A 17,167-nucleotide genomic window follows, 5' to 3' on the forward strand; every position below is an offset into this window, starting at 1 on the left:
CGAACTTTACCATACGACCATAGCCAAGGTTGGCAACTTGGGTGACAAAAACTTGTGTTAGCTCCTCTTTCTTTGGCTCGTCAAGAATGTTTGCCAAGATTATAAAATCAAACTCACATAAGGTGTTCTCATTGGCATGTATGACACATTCTTCAATGTGTACATGACAATGCCTTCTTCATTATAATCCTCCACAAGCCGTGCGAAGAGTCCTTTGCACTCATTCACAAAAGTGAGCTGCAATCCTTTGGCGCCAATTCCCTTTAGTAACAAAAACCTATCAAAAACTTGAGTATGAAATGAATTTTAAAATATGCCATGAGTAGAAATTAGTCAAATTAACATGGTTGTGTTCTACGCTAAAAGAGCTTAAAATATGTCTTTACACCTTGAAATTTAGGTAACAGATGAAAAAGTTACAGTAATTTAAAAGGAGATGGGTTTTCATATTTTAGTGTTAGTACCCCCCCCCCTCTGATCCAAAAGACCCCCCCCTTGGGTCTCACATATTATGAAAAATATGTACAAATCTTAAAATCTTGCATATTTTTCAAGGTATATGCCTTATATTTTGTGGGAGGGGGGATATGATATTTTCATATTTTTCCCTTGCATATTTGAAAATTTTAAAGGAAATCTATGCATATTCTATATGGAACTTGTCCCCCCATAACCTGGATTTTGGATGAGGGTAGTAACATGATACATATTGAGTTGGCGCCCCAGGGCTACAATTTTAATAAGTTAGATACTAATTTTATTTCAGGGAAGACTAAGGAAGAAGCCATATGGAAGTACTCTCTTCGCTGCGCAATCTTCATTTCGTGGTCTATTTGCAATAAAGAGCTGGTCAGTTGCACCTCCGTCTTTCTCAACCTTTATCACCAAAAATGATATTGTACCCATTGCCATGTTGATTTGTTTGAGGGACTTACATGTTTTTGTGACAAGAGGCACGAAATTTGAAAGTTGGTGGTCATTTAACGAAGTAATAGTCCCTTCAAATGGCTCCCCTTTTAGTAGACCTTTTGTGGAATCGATGTGGATTAAAAATTGACAAGTTCCCCCTTCACCAATGGCCTCCTTTACTACTATAGGACCTTCAATCCTATAAAAGGAGTCTACTTCTAGCTTGTCTTTGAATTGCTCTACATATGAGTGGGGAACCACGAATGTGATTGTATCGCAATTGTGCTAATCTGTGAAGTCAGCACGTAACATGACACAGTAATTTGGATCTTTAGCTTTGTACGGTACGAGAAAATAAAAGACATATTAGTGTAGGCAAGAAAGAGAGATGTAGAGATGCATGACTAGGATGTAGCAGAGAGAATGAGGAGAATAAGGCAAGAATGAGGAGATCGATGTGACATAGAATAAAAGGAAGAACATATGATGGTTTCACCATTAAATTTTGTCAAAAGAGGGGAACATGTGTAAGTCTAAAACTCCACATAAACTATATGAGATGATTGATAAACAAGTAAGGGAAGAAGGAGTGCAAGAAAATAAGGGAGACTACAAAAATAAATCCAATATGAAATCAGACAACTAGAATGCATAGGCATTCTATGGGTCTTTATGCAACCCTTGATGGGGAGGTCAACTAATGTTTTGTGCACCTAGCTATATATCTACTCTTGTTGATCCAATCCATTTGCATTCAACTATTTCATTAGACTTTTCAATCCATTTTTACTATAGAATAACAAAATATATATAGCAACGCATGGTCTAGGATCTAATCCTCATGGCACATGTCCTAGTATTGAAGTTATCGTTATGATTAAATAGTGTCAATTTTTATATGAAACGTTGCCATTTCAATAATAATTTTCTCGAATTGCCTAGAAAACATAATAGTCACCATAGAAAAGTTTCCTTTGAATGGATGAACATTTTGGTCAAGATGTCATTCAGTTTTTATCAATGTTAGCCAAGTAATGTTGATTTTTGATCCATCAAGCGCTTGAAACTAGTGCTTTCCTTGGGCTTTGAAATGCCAGTTTAAAAGATATCAATGGAGCCAAAAATTTGTTCAAAATATGGGATTTAGTGTATGAAAGCTAGGATTTGATTGTGTTCAGCATGGACTTGATTTGGTTAGTTAGGCCCTTTTAAAGTTAAGGCAAAAAGAGCACAAAATGGCTGTTTGGCCTTTAAGAACATGTTTGATTTTTATTTTTTTGAAGAATATTTCAATGCTATATAACTCGTAATGTGGCCTTTGACCATAGATAGGATTAACCTAACCTAATTGTAGGTAATTTTATCCAAGCTTTGTGTCATTGTTGTTAAAAAGACCAAGGGTAGATTTTCAACCTTGATAGTTGGTGATATGGCAAGGTGATGTGATGTGTTAATGATATGGTAAATGTCGATGTAGGACCGTACTTGCTACATGTTGAGTTCATCAAGTGGCTTATCTACCACGTGTTAACCCTATTTAGGTGACTTTATTTGCCACATGTCAATTTTTTTGGCTAGGTTTGTCTTACACATGGCAATATTTTATAGATGTTGTACTTACAATCTTGTGCCATGTATTATCATTCTCCCAGATCACCTGGGGCAAGTTCTTGCACATATTTGTATTTATAACCAAACAAAGTGTGATGGAGAGGCGATGCACTTTCTCTCCATAAATTTATAGGTGAGAGAACATGCCCTTGGTTGGGGGTCATTGAGACAGCCTTATAAAATAGGGTCACGGCAAGGGTCTAATCTATTCGGGCCATCGTAAGGGGAAATTAAGATTTACATTGCTGATACTACCAAAGAATGGTCATCCTCTGTCCTATTACAGTCTTTAAGAACAAAAGGATCAAGGCTTTTCAAACACCTACACCCAAACAAGCACATAAGAACAAAAGGATCAAGACCTTTCACACACTTAACCAACACACACTCATGACACAATCATGTCATAAGAAATTTGTTACTAAGAAAAACAATCTAATAAAAAGAAAACAAGTACTAAAAAGTAGAGAATTCAATAAAACTAGCTTGAATGGTAGACGTGAACCCAAAAAAATGAAAGAGAAGACCACAAAGTTACCCTTGTAAATCTTCTTTTTAAAAATTAAACCTTCAAGAACACCGACCTTGAGGTTACTAGACTAGCCTTGAGTTTGTTATATGAACAACCAATGAGCAAAAGTATAACCTACACAGTGCCTACAAAAAGGAAATTAGCCAAATTTTCTCTTGCACATGGTGAATATAGTGCTAGTAACAAGCCTTTAATATGTGCAATGTAAGTTGCTTGGGGGAAAAGGGGGAAATGTACAAGTTAGATAAGAGAAAAGTTGCACAATGAATTGGAAATGGTGTTCTTTTATTGCTTAACCAAGATGGTGACTAGATACAAATCACACTAAGGTTGCACTCTACGCACACACATTGCTTTCGCAATAAGGTGACTTGAACCCTACGACTCCAGGATGTTATGTACATAACTCTCTCTAACATTATGTTAGGTACTACCCATCGCATTTACAAGAAATCGGACCTACCTGTGAGAAGGGTGGATGATATTACATCACATCACTTCAGCTTTGACACTTCTGACATTTGTAGATCCTATGATTGGACATCCACTGAAGTCTTTGAAGTCATGGCCCTCATTGCCTCGCCTTTGTCTAGTAAAGCAATGGCTATCTTCAGTTGGGCATTGTGTAGACTATGTTGACTAGTGTGAATAAGTTGCTCCTCATTATGCTCTATCCTTTGCCCATACACTCCTCTATCATCTATTTACTTGCTCCATTCAATTGGGGCATCCATTTGCCCCAAGTGTTGCTGAAGACAAATCCTCATGGCTTGGATCGCCCTTTGCTAGTCCATGTATCGACAAGTGACAAGTGTTGCCTCTCTCTCATGGTATCTATGGCTCCTTGCATTCATACAAAAGGTCAAAGATTTGTGTGACATCCAACATTGATGCTCAATGAATTTTGTAATACTCGTCCTTTGTGATCTTCAAAAGAATGACATGTATGTTGGTGGTGTGTGCCTCCTAAAGTCATATGAGGTTGCTAAGTATTGTCGTTCCGTGAGTTGTAGCCACCTCCCAAATCTTATTTTCTTTGTTGATGCGCAGTTTGATGCCCTTTTGCAATGCCTATTTTGATTTCAATGGAATGGAGAGGGAGATAAGCGAAACACGTCCCCTTGTCTAGAATTTGATGTTTCTTGATTGTGCACTGTGGACAATGTTTGTTGGCGAGTCCTTAGTGTGGTGGGATTTCAAATTCAATGGGCTTCTTCTTTGGGGATATTGTGGCTTCATTCTTCTCTCAGAATTCTTCAATTAATTGATGCTCCATTCACAACTTAGCTTTGTGTTCCTCCCTTTGTTAGTCATGCGCTGTAGTCTTGTGCTTGGTGTTTTCTCGATGGGGATTGCCTTAGAAGAAGCTCTTGGCATCATTGATACGAACATCCGCATTGTCCCTGTGCCTCTTCATCATCGTTTCCTTTAGGCTTCTAGTTTTTGGGCTCTCGACCATTCATTCGTTAGCTTGGCCTAGACCTCCACAAGTTTTGATTTTGATGTTGGGACTTTGTCCTTGGCTAGCTCAACTCATGCCTCTAGAATGCCGACATGGGTTTTCAATTCAATGTTCTCATGTTCAATCCGATCAATATTGCTTTGACTCAGTTCTTTTGGTGCTTGTTATGTTCTTTCATTCTTTTGATCTCCTCCCTCAGCACCCTTGCCTCTTTCTTTGCTTCGTTTACCTCACGAATTGTAGCTCTGTGGCACTCTCCTCAACTTCCCTTATGGCTTCGATATGCCATTCTTCTTGGTATTCCTCAAAACAGGCACATGTAACTTGTAGTTCCCCATTCCTTCTTTCATTCTCCTTCCTTTGTAGTTGGCTACCCTCGAGGGAGTGAAGTTCTCTGAGACATAGCACATCAAGGTGAGGGATTGCCACATAGCGAGTGTGCAAGTGTCATAGTTATTATAAAAAAAAAGCCGAAGAAAAGAAATTATATTAAAGAAAAGGAAAAGAAAGCTACCAAAGAAATGGAAGATACAACTCTCAAAGAGGAGAAATCAACTTCACCCAATTCACTCCTCTTGTTGCTTTAAGTTCCTTCCCAAGCAACATTAGGGGCATGCAAGTGTGAGCTGTCTTGGGTTGTATTGTTTTGGAGAGATGTAGCAATTTCTAGAAGAAGGATTTCAAATTCCCAAATTCCCGATCCTCTTCCAAACCCTTATAAGGTCATTGCAAATCTGCCATACTTTGCACAACAATCTGGCTCCTTTGTCACTGTTCTATAAATTGTCAAACTAGACAATCTAGCTCCTCCATCAAACTAGATAATTTGGCTTCTCTGTGAGCATTTTATAAGCTATTAGAACCCTAGCTTTATGGATTGGCCAACCTCTCAAGTACCATTGTTCATTTAGAAACATATTGGTCAGCCAATCATCTACCACAACCGATATTACCATGTCTATTGATGGATTATTCCTCTTAATACTAATCTTAGGCACAATCTATTTCATGGACATATATCTCACTCCTCTCTTGACCTAGATCACCTTACAATGCACAATGCATGTGTTATTGAGCTTGCCTCATGTCAGTCAATGCCACAACTGACTTGTTAGTGTCTTTGGCCTTTCCCTTGTTCTTAGTTAAGCTTGCATCCCCACACAACCTAGCCACACCCTTCCATACACAGGCTTTCCAAGCTATGATAGGACAACTAGCTAGGTCCCAAACGAATGTCAAAGAATGAGAGTAGTCAAGATGTGGTCCCAACTTCACACATTAGTTTAGCCCTTGCTTTTGGGCCGTTAATGGGCGCATGTGACAGGGCTATTAAAGTTGTTGACAAGGCCCAATTAAGTGAAGTAGCTCCTTGGAAGAAGAAGGGTTACACTAGCCTTTGCCATCTAGACCTAGAACTACTAATCACCTAGGCCACCAACGGGCTAACCAAGTGCATGGGTAAATGTAGGCCTCTAGGCTCCCATTGCCGTGGGGTGTGCATGGGACGGGCTATATGTGTGGCGATGAGGGTCGGACAACTTGGCCTTCACACTTTGGCTGAGAGGGTGTGCGTGTATGTGCTCTCAGGACGTTTTACATGGGCACTCGGCATGCCGAGAGATTGCTTGCCTACCTCTAGAAAGATTCAATGCATCATGGGTGGGCAAGATTGCCAATAGTGTGTTAAACACCCTAATGCAATGATAAATGGAAGACCGAAAAAATATGATCGGAATAGCCGTAAAACCCTCTGGGTTTAAGTTGGCTGAAGTTTGAATTGTTTTCCGGGAGAGAACACCTCAAGCTATGCCGAGCAGCGACGTCAAAGACGACTTGGATACTCTCCAGGCTGATGTTGCCTCTTTTGCTTCAAGTCTCGGCTTTACTTCTGCCGGGGGAACCGGCTTCAATGACGTCGACTTCAGGAAGAAAGGGCGCATCAATTTGAAGAAGCCCCAGCAGGATGCCGAAAGAAAGAATGCTCAAGTGGAGAAGCAATTGTTACCCACTGGGGCCAAGCGGAAAGCGACTGTATCTCCATCATGGGATGTGAAGAAAAAGAAGCTAAACAGTAGCAAGCATGTACGGGACAATGACCAAGCGAGGCAGGGCGGTGGCACCTTCAAACACGCCTTGAACGATCCCTTCGCGGGGGGATCTTCAGATAGTACTGGCTTTTCGAAGGGGCAGAAAGCTAAAGATCATTCCAAATTATTTTCCAAAGTATGGTCTCTCTTGAAGTCGGGAGCGTGGTACGAAGCAACGGCAGCGTTGCTCAACCAACAAAAGACTAATGAAGGCCTGGGGTTAAAAAGCACACAACATGGTCATCGGGAGACCAAGCTCAAATCTAATAATGCTGAAGATTGGAATAAGGTTGTGGCTGAAATGCACAAGAAAGGTGAAGATTTGATGGAGAAGGCTGCAGCAGACTACGAGAAATCTAGAGGGAAGGACAGTGACATGCGGTGGCTTATGATAGCTCGGAAAACAGGCACAACAGCAGACAGAGTGGCAGCCTTTACAGTCCTTCTTCAGGACAATCCCATCGCGAATCTTAGAGCTCTCGATGCTCTCCTCGGTTTGTGTCCAGATACTCTTCTTTTTCTTTCTGGAGGGTGGGTTCCGATTGAAAGATGTAAATTGATGGATATAGACGGATAATGACATGCAAGGAACACTAGAAGATTTATAACACATAAAAAAAAGGTAACACATTAAAGAAAGGACTGGAGGCGAACATGGCAGGGAATAGTGAATTTACATTTGGAAAGCAAGTTCAGTCTGTCCTTTCAAAGGATTTCAATAGTGGAGAGTGTCCATATCCAATTCTTTGACCAGAAGTCAGGATTCTTCCTAATCTATTCATTTGATAATTAAGGTGAGATAGATGGACCTAATGAGGTGAAGAGAAACATTGAGAGAGATATATTAACGATAGCCCCCTTAATGCAAAATGATTGAGGTGAGTCTGACCTAATCTTAGTTGGCTTCAAAGGCTACTCGGCATAGCATAGGAGGGTACAGTTCAATCAATTATGCATTGCTTTGGCCAAAGATCCTATGGATTTTTCAGACTAAGCACACATATCAATTTATAAACCAGAAAACCAAACTCTTAAAATTGCCGAGGTCTCTGAGGCTGTTTGATCCTTGTTTTTGAGGAGATTGCAAAGTGTCTGAAATGCTGTCTGGACAGCTTGAGATTTGACTGGTGTTTGCTGGGAGGCAGTTTGTACTTGCCTTTGATGGAGTTGCCAGTGTTTTCTAAATTCAAAAGGCATCCCAACTGCTCCTCACTTCAGAGGTAAGGACCTATACCAAATAATTGCAATGCCCTCAAGAAAGTCACCCAAGATATTAGCCCACTCTGCTTTAGGCCACTTGTATGAGGTGCATGCATGCCAGAAAACAAGCAATATGCCCAGGGTCCTTTCCCGCTGCAGACAGCACAGGGTAGCATGTAGGCACATAAAACAGCAGCAGACTGGTCGGCAAAGGCCAGTCTGTGGTCAGCCAGAATCCAGGAGGATCTGAGAAAAGGTGGAAAATCAGCTAGTTCAGATGATCTATTGTTCTACCATCACTCCAACAGACATATTGACCATAAAGGCTTTATCAGATGAGAAATTTTTCCTGATGCAGGCCTTTCCTTCGTATACAGGATAACTTGTTTCTCTAGAGGGGGATTGCTGATGTATTTTGCAATCTTTAAGAATCAAATCAGACTCTTATAAGCATTTCTCATTCTTGGGGGGGGGGGGGGGGGGGGGGGATTGTTGGGCTATGCCCACCATATATGGGATATTAGATGCCTATTACACACGTGTTACACAGTGGCAAGGGCCCTTTCACCCCCTCCATATTTTTTTTCAATTGGACTCATAAGCCCCCTATATCCTAGGAGGGTTTGAGGCCTAGTGCTCCAAAACCCTCATAGGTTGAGACAAGACACAAATAGCTGCCCAATCTTTGGTCTGCCTCACACAGAGTTCAGTTTGTGCCTCCAAGCTCATTCATGCGGTTGCAACACAGCGGCCAGATCAACTAGTGACAATGAGCCTTGTGGGCTGCCAGCTGCCGTGAGAGAACAAATGCCTAGTCTGTTTGACGAATCTTACTACTTGCCACATGGCTGCCACTCTGTGAGTAGGAGCCTACATGGCTTTAATACCACTGTGAACCCCTAATGCCACCGGCACACAGGCAGAGAAATGCCCTGCATGTGGGGGGATCTCAGTCCATCCCACCGCCTAGCTGCATCACCCTCTAAGTTTACCCAAAGGACCCAGAGAGGATGCTCAGTAGGCCTTCAACCACCATCGTATACCAACGACGATCATATGATAGTGGACATTGGAAATTAGATCCCCATCACACTTGTCACGTAGCATTGAGGGGCCTTTCATTGCCCTTCATATATTTATTCACATCGGACCCATTGGCCCCCTATGCGCCCATGAGGGGTTGACGCCTAATGCTCCAACATCGCCTATCATATAAAAAGTAGGATTCAAGATCTTCTTTCGTGGTTTAAATAGCTCAATGTACACATTGTTTTTGGAATTATTAGGCACAAGTTTTTTCTATGAATGCCACCTTTTCTTGTGTGATACCTGGCCTTGTTGTTAAGGAGTGCTGTCCTCTTTCCTGTTATCTTCTAGTGAAGTACGGTCTTGTATGACAACTTTTCTCTCAAACATTTTACACTTGTGAAGTAGGCTTTATTTTCGCATCACTGTGGCTTAGCCTTTCTTGTTGCAGATGTTACACAAGGTACAATTGCCAAATTGAATGTCTTTTTAAAGTCAACTCAGGCACAGTTGAACTATTCTTTTTTCTGAAGTTGTATGGTTCTGTAGGGATGGTGACTTCAAAAGGTGGTAAACGACATGCTGCCATGGGTATAGATGCACTGAAGGAATTGTTTGTTACGAGGTAAACATCCCGCCCCCCCCATCCCGGACGCTGTTATCTTTATTTAAGAAGAAAGCATTGCTTTATGTCAAAATGTACTTTGTATGCATAGAAGCTGTAAAGGAGCCATTAGTGTTCCGTGCACAGCATCGCCAATCATGTAGAGGCATTAGGAAATGAAATATGACTGGGTGGCCAACAATTTGATTTTGCTGCCTGGATGTAAATTCATACAAATGAGTAAGTAGAGGCTTTTTGTGGCTTTGGACTGAAATAAAGGAATTTTGGCTCATCAGAATAACAGGATAAATTTTTTTTGCACAAGTTAATCGAGTGGCATGAAGGGTTTTATGAAGCATTTTTTAAGTATACTGAAAGGAATAGTTCAGGAGATACACATGCTTTTTGTGGTGAAGTGTCTGACATGGCCAGTAGAAGGATTTTGCTAGCTTTGCGAGTGTCTTGTGAAAAGGATGTTATTTGATCTCATTTCTTTGATCAATAACTTCATATAATTTTTGAAAGTAGTTTAAAACTTTGTTTAGAGTTGCTGCTAGACTTTGGTGAATTTAAAGCACAGAAACAAGTAGGCTTGGTGAAGTGCTGTTTTCTAGACATTGCTAGGAAAGATAGGCATCCAAACGGGGACTACCGATATATATATATATATTGTCTGCTGCTGTATTTGACCCAGCAGGATTGTACCATCCACTATTATGAATTTGCACTTGCTTATGAATTGTTGTCACTCGATCGTGAGCCGAACTGACCCGAGAAGTTTGAACTCTCACTCTCTAGCTTGCTGATGGCTCAGAGTTGTCTCTCAGATGAGACATAAATGTGGCAAAAAAGGCGGCCCAAAAAGTGATGATAAAAAATGGTTAATAAGCATTTCTGTGACCAATTGTTGCTATGCTAGTTGGAAAATTTGTAAATAAGGATGGTAGATTTTTTGTACTCCTTTCAAGGCATACTGGGACTGGTTTTGTCATAGGCAAGTAAGTCTAGCCCTTGCAGAGTATATGAAGAACAAGAAGAGTTTCTTTTCTGTCAAAATTAGGTCTGGTAGACCTAGCACAATCAAGAGTACAAGATTTCTTGCCAGAAGAAGAGTTGTCTTACTTTTATGGATTAGGGTAAAGGAATCTACGTATAAACATGGTAATGATTATTGAGCCTCGTGTTGAAGCTTGAGAGCAAGAAGAGTACTTGATGTCTAGACAATCTGATAGGAAGACACCAACAAATCCACAATAACCTAAGTTCCTTTTACCATATCCATTACATATGTTGACTCCTCGAGAAGCTAGCTAATGTTGGTGTGGGGAGAAATAGAGTGGAATGGAATGCAAGGAGGTAGACAACACAAGAGGAACACAAAGTACTTGCAAATGGATAATGAGAAAGCACAAGTGGTGGCCAATATAGGCCCCAAAGTCAATTGATCAATGAAGTCAACTTGAGGGTTGGCTGAATCCGAAGAGGCCTACAAGGCCATAGTAGGGGCCTGTAGGGCTAAATGCTAACAAACCCCCTTCCATGGTATGGCTGAAGTATCATGGATACATGTCAGGTATACCTGGGAACTATATCATGGTTGCACATATTCGTCCAAGATGAATATAGCAAGCTATGATAGTACTTGGGGATCAACATCACGTAACAAATGGTGCCAATTGCAAGGCATGTTGAAAAGCCTCAAACTTGGGTCGTGGTTGAGCCTTCGTCAAGAGATGTGCTAAGTTATCAGCCGTGGGAACGTAGGACAATTGTATATCTCTAGCTGATAGGCGCTCTCGAATATAATGATAGTGCACCTCAATGTGCTTGGTACGCGTATGAAAAACATGATTACGCACAATGGCCAAAGCATTCTGGCTGTTAGTGTAGATCTGGTGTACATCAAGATTTGCAAGTAACTTACGAAGCCAAAGATACTTTACAGTGGCTGTGAAGGCTGCCCTATACTCAGCTTCACAACTCAAAGTAGCAACTGTATGCTGCTGCTTGCTGAACCAAGAAATGCATGACGAGCCAAGGATGAAACATTTGCCACTGTGAGACACCCTCGTGTTGTAACAATCATTGTCCGTGAATGCATGCAAATCTAGTGAAGACTGATCACTATAGAACAATACCAAATGCTGTGTGGCCTTCAAGTAACGGAAGACTTGCCTTGCCAATGCTATGTGTTGGGCTTGTGCATGTACCTTCTTAAGTGGGAAATAGCATACTGCATGTTTAAATTTATGAAGGGCGATATAGAATCACATACATCAGAGGCTTCCATTGAGGGCTGTTTTTAACACTCCAGCCAAGGTAAAGGAGCATGCTCAGCAAAAACCATGTCTCTATTGACAATTACCCTGCTTGTGCGAGGCTGAAACAACATGCATCCTCTGCGCTGTGAGCTGTAGCCAATGAAAATGCATTTGATGGCCTTAACATCAAGCTTATGCCTCAGCTGAGAGGGTACATGTGCATATGCAAGAGATCCAAACACCTGCATGTGAGAAATTATAGGCTTGCGGCCCGGCCATACTTCATAAGGAGTCATGGTCTTCAATGCTCGAGTGGGTGCTCGATTGAGCACATGGGTTGGCATACATAACAACATCCAACCAGAATTTGTTGGGCAAAGACTTTGTTGGAGATATCATAGCCAAAGAGTGTCTGGTGATGTGTGTAGTACTAGTAGTTCTAGTACTAGTTCATGTGTGTGAGTCATGTGCGAGTGCCACGTGTCACTATGGGACTCATCCCATATGCACTTGGTGCAAGTGTTCGTGTAGCCTATAAGGCTTGTATTTCTCATGATTATGGATAAGATAGTCTTTTATTATCTCCTCTCTCCCTCTCTCTCCATCATGTTTCTAACATGGTATCAGAGCAGGTTCACCCTGGCATAGCTGCCACATCATCTCTGACCTAACCCTAACCCAAAGCCCTAATTCTGCTCAAGCCCTTCTTCCTGCAGCCGCCTCAGCTCTGCTCATTTCCACCTCAGATTCAGCCTCATTTCTATCTCTTTTCAACTGTTTTCTATCCTTTTAGAGTTTTTGCACAGCCGCCATCTTGGCTGCCCTCATTTCGCCTTTGTTTTGCAGCTTCTTGTGTTCATTTCTACCCATTTAGCCTCCACAGCCTGCTGGTCGACAAGCTTTCCAAGAAATACCTGCATGTGTGGATTTTCGAGCCTTCTTGGAGCTGTTCCATCCCGTTTTTAGGGTTTGCAAGCTGTTGCAGCAAAATTCAACCATCAGTGAGGCCATTTTGTTGTGGAGTGTATTGCAATGCACACTGATGTATGATACACAGGTTGCTAAAAAATCCGAAAATTCCCTGTATAAGTACTCATCCCTCCCTGTCAGTGCGGAGGGTCAAGAGTGTTTCGCCACTCTCATTCTCTGCTAAGGCAAGAAAATGCTTTAAGCTAGAGAAGACATCTAACTTCAATTTCATGGGATAAATCCAACTGAACCTGGTGAAGTCATCCATGAAAGTAACGAAGTGGTAGTAGCCTCCAAGTGATGCTGTCTGCATCGGCCCGCATACATCACTATGTACTAGGTGCAATTTCCTGGATGCACCAAGGGTCCCATCTTTTGGAAATTGATGCGTTTCCACCAATAGGCAGCCCTTACATACATGTTTTGAAATGGCATGCATGGGTGGGAGATCTACCACCATGTCCTTTGAATGCATCTTCACCAAATTGTTAAAGTTTAGATGCCCCATTCTCTCATGCCATAAGCACAGATTCAGCAATGGCATTAGCTTCTATAGCAGCTTGTTTTTCAAAGATATCAAGGTGATACAACTCGTTGTCAAGTGTCGAAGTGAGTACAATATAGTTATCGTACTGGTGATCATACACGGCGCGGTGATTGTCTGTGGGTGCTATCCGTTCTCCGCCTAACCAAGGCTACTGTAACACTGGTGGGCGGTCCCAGGTTTAAACAAGGAAGGGAGGTCGCCTAATGTGATTTGTGCGCCCATGCGTTGTCGAGTGTGGCGTGCCTCGGGCTCTGTGTCCCCACTACGTCTGCCATCGGTGATTGTGAGGCCCGTACTATCTGAATGGAAATTGTGATCTTGCTCTGAGAAGAGTGGGGCGGTGTGTCCGAGGGCCGTCTTTGTATCTTGAGTAAGTGCTTTCTATGTCGAACCGCCTCATGAATGAAAGCAGCGAGGCATCCTTGGTCTAGATACGAAAGGAGTCTGGAGAGGCGATCGAAGCCGTCTTTAAAGAGACAATGATAGTGACCACAGATCTCGTAGTGCACGGGGCATCGGAGTGCGAAGTGCTCCTCTGATTCAACCTCTTGTCGATCACATAGCATATATAGGTGATGCTCCTTGGGTATCCCCTTAGCTTGTCCACTCTTGATACGGAGTCGGTGTGATGATACTCGAAATTGCCCGATGGAGATCCTTTACGAGTGCGGTAAGTGAATATGAGTATACTCTGGCGGGACAATGAAGCCCTCCGAGATGCGAAGGCAGTGATCTCTATAGAAGCTGAGCTATTGGAAGCTCTCTCGGCTCCAACTAGGTCTTGAATGTGTGTAGTTGTAAGAGATCCTCGCGAATGACCTGGTTCTCGTGGTACCCAAGTGGGATAGATGGAACGTCTAAGCTCTACTGGAAGGGTGGTAATCTATCCATGTTGAGACCCAATCTCTCAAACCACCTACGTGTCTGTGCATACCAACCTTTCCTGTGTCCCCTCTGCTAGCCACTTCCTTGATAGGGAAGCTCTGTCTTCATGTACAGAGTTATGTGGATCAGGAAGACTTCTTCATTTCTCCACTGAAACATCATGATGTAGTCTTGGATATGCCTTGGTTTCATTGCAAGGCAATGAAGTTGACTCTTTCTGAAAGAGTGCTGGAGTTTGTACATAGGGGCAAAGTACATCGTGTGGTTGCTAGGAATAGAGGGGAAACTATTCCCATTGTATCAAATAGTTCTGTTGGAAAAGAAATAAAGTCTGCAGTTTCAGCTTACATGATTTTTGTAAAAGAGAGAGATGTGGAAATGCATGCTGAAATAAGTGTGGCAGATCAGAATAAATTTCAGTTTATTGAAAATTTTAAAGATTACTTTTTGGACGCTTTGCCAGGGGAGCTACCCCTTGAGAGACCTGAGGATCATGGCATAGAACTCATTCCCGGCAGCGAGCCACCTAATAGGCCCCCATACAGAGTTAGTGCAACTCAGCGAGGAGATTATAACTCAGGTGCAGGACTTGTTGTTCAAGGGGTTGATTCAGCCCAGTTCTTCTCCTTTTTGTTCCCCTGTACTGCTAGTACAGAAGAAAGATGGTTCATTCCGTATGTGCGTTGATTACTGCGCACTGAACAATAGAATAGATTCCCTATTCTGCGCATTGGTGATGTGCTGGATCAGTTAACTGGAGCTTCAGTTTTCAGCAGGATAGACTTAAAGAGTGGCTATCACCAAGTGAGGATACAGCCTCAGGATGTGCACAAGACAGCGTTCCGCACTACTTTTGGGTTGTATGAATATCTGGTGATGCCTTTTGGATTGACAAATGCCCCAGCTACTTTCAATAGGATGATGGATCGTATCTTCCGACCCTACAGATAGTTCACTGGTACCTTCTTAGATGACATAATTGTCTTTTCTAAATCCGAAGAAGAGCACAAGGAACATCTTGCTATAGTGTTTCAAGAGATGAGAAATCATCAGCTCTATGCAAACAGCAAGAAAAGTGAATTCTTCTTGGAAGAAATCCATTACTTGGGGCATATAATATCCAAAGATGGGATACGGATGGATCGGGCAAAGATCCGTGCCATTCACGAATGGCCGGAGCTGAAAACTGTCCATGAAGTTCGAAGTTTCCTAGGCCTGTGTTCTTACTACAGAAGATTTATCAGGCATTTTGCGGATATAGCCGCTCCACTTCACGATCTTACTAAGAAAAATGTAGCTTTCAGATGGGGAATTCCTCAAAAGACAGCCTTCATCACACTCAAAGAGAGGCTGACCACAGAGCCAATCTTAATAGTTTCAGATTTGTATCAGCCATTTGATGTAGATTGTGATGCTTGTGGGGAATGTGTTGGGGCTGCATTGCATCAGAATGGTCATGTAGTGGCCTATGAGAGCAGGAGACTCCGGGATGCAGAGAGATATCTGGGAATCTATGAGAAAGAGTTATTGGCTGTAATCCATGCCATCCATACATGGAAGCATTATCTTTTGGGTGCAGATTTTACAATAAAACAGATCACCAAAGTCTGAGATACTTTTTGACTCAGACAAAGCTTTCCGAGAAGCATATGAAATGGGCAAATATGCTGTCAATGTATCATTTTCAGATTGTCCATACCCCAGGAATTCGGAACAGAGTGGCAGATGCCTTGTCCCGAAGACCCCATGTCAACAATGTGACTATTGCTTATCATCAGGACCTGGAAGGCATGAGGGAGCAATATGCTAATGATGCAGATTTTGGCGAGATTTTACAGCAAATGCAAGAGGGGCAGTCCACCAGTCACTATTCCTTGAAAGATGGGTATCTAATGAAAGATGACTGCCTATGCATCACCCAGGAGATGAGGAAAAAGATTTTGGAGGAATGCCATGCACCTCCCTATGCTGGACATAGAGGAATTACAGCAACAACTCTAGCACTAGAGAGGTATTTCTTTTGGCCAGGGATGCAGAAAGATATACATCAGTTTGTTACTGAATGCCTTACGTGTCAGAAAGTGAAGTATGATAGACGGAAGGCACCTGGCCTACTTATGCCTCTTCCCGTGCCTCAGGCACCGTGGGAAAGTATTACAATGGACTTCATTTTTGATTTGCCAAGATCAAAGTCAAGGAATGATGGGATTTGGACTATCATTGATAGATTCATCATTGATAGATTCAGCAAGCAAGCTCATTTCATTCCGGCTCGCAAAACCATAAAGGTAGATCATATCATGATCGAGATCCCAAAATGACCAGTCTATTATGGAGAGCTTTATTTGATAATATGGGGACGAATCTGAATTTTTCTTCTTCTTTCCATCCCCAGACAGATGGTCAAAGTGAAGTAGCAAATTCTACAGCATTGGATATGCTGAAATGCTACGTGGGTGACCAAGGTTCAGACTGGGAAAAGTACCTACCATTGGTAGAGTTTGCTTACAATAATACAGTACACAGCTCTACAGGGAAAGCCCCCTTTGAGGTCATCTATGGAAAGGTGATTTTGCCACCTATCCTGAGGACCAAGGACGAAATATGTGCAGCTGATCAGTTTGTGAGCGACCTCCAGATAGCTTACAGCCAAGTCCGGACAGCAATTGAAAGGTCTCAAGAGAAACATAAAAGAGCTGCAGATAAGCATAGGAGATAGTTAGATCTCAAGGAAGGGGATTGAGTACTTTTAAAGTTCGAGAAAGCTAGGCTCCGCAAGTTTAAAGGCAAACAGAAAGTGTATGCAAAGTTATCTTCCAGATATTATGGCCCTTTTAGGATTACAGAAAGAATAAATGAGGTTGCATACAGGTTAGCATTTCTAGAGCATTGGAGGATTCACAATGCATTCCATGTGAGTCTTCTAAAGAAATTCCAGGGACTAGAGCCTACAGAGCGAGTATCAGAGGATCCACCAGAAGTAGATGAGCTGGAGGAGGTCCTCTAGCCAGAATAGATTGTGTACCATACTGTACGCAAAGGCCCTTAGGGCAAGGAGTTTTACAGGTATTTTG

General features: G+C 42.1%; 1 protein-coding gene across 2 annotated transcripts in view; it reads left to right on the forward strand.

The window, feature by feature from the left end:
- Nucleotides 1-6,080: 6,080 nt before the first annotated feature.
- EDA25 (CCAAT-binding factor) overlaps nucleotides 6,081-17,167 on the forward strand; it is a 98,397-nt gene continuing 87,310 nt past the window's right edge. For both annotated transcript variants that reach the window (XM_087401423.1, XM_087401424.1), the window contains exons 1-2: nucleotides 6,081-7,095; nucleotides 9,377-9,452. In XM_087401423.1, coding sequence (XP_087257549.1) covers nucleotides 6,321-7,095; nucleotides 9,377-9,452 — 851 coding nt within the window. In that variant the 5' untranslated portion in view covers nucleotides 6,081-6,320. The remainder of the gene's footprint in view (nucleotides 7,096-9,376; nucleotides 9,453-17,167) is intronic.

The sequence above is a fragment of the Dipteris shenzhenensis genome, chromosome 30 (assembly GCF_047967505.1).
Source record: "Dipteris shenzhenensis isolate YYH24624 ecotype China chromosome 30, Dip_SZ_1.0, whole genome shotgun sequence".
In the NCBI taxonomy this organism is placed as follows: Eukaryota; Viridiplantae; Streptophyta; class Polypodiopsida; order Gleicheniales; family Dipteridaceae; genus Dipteris; species Dipteris shenzhenensis.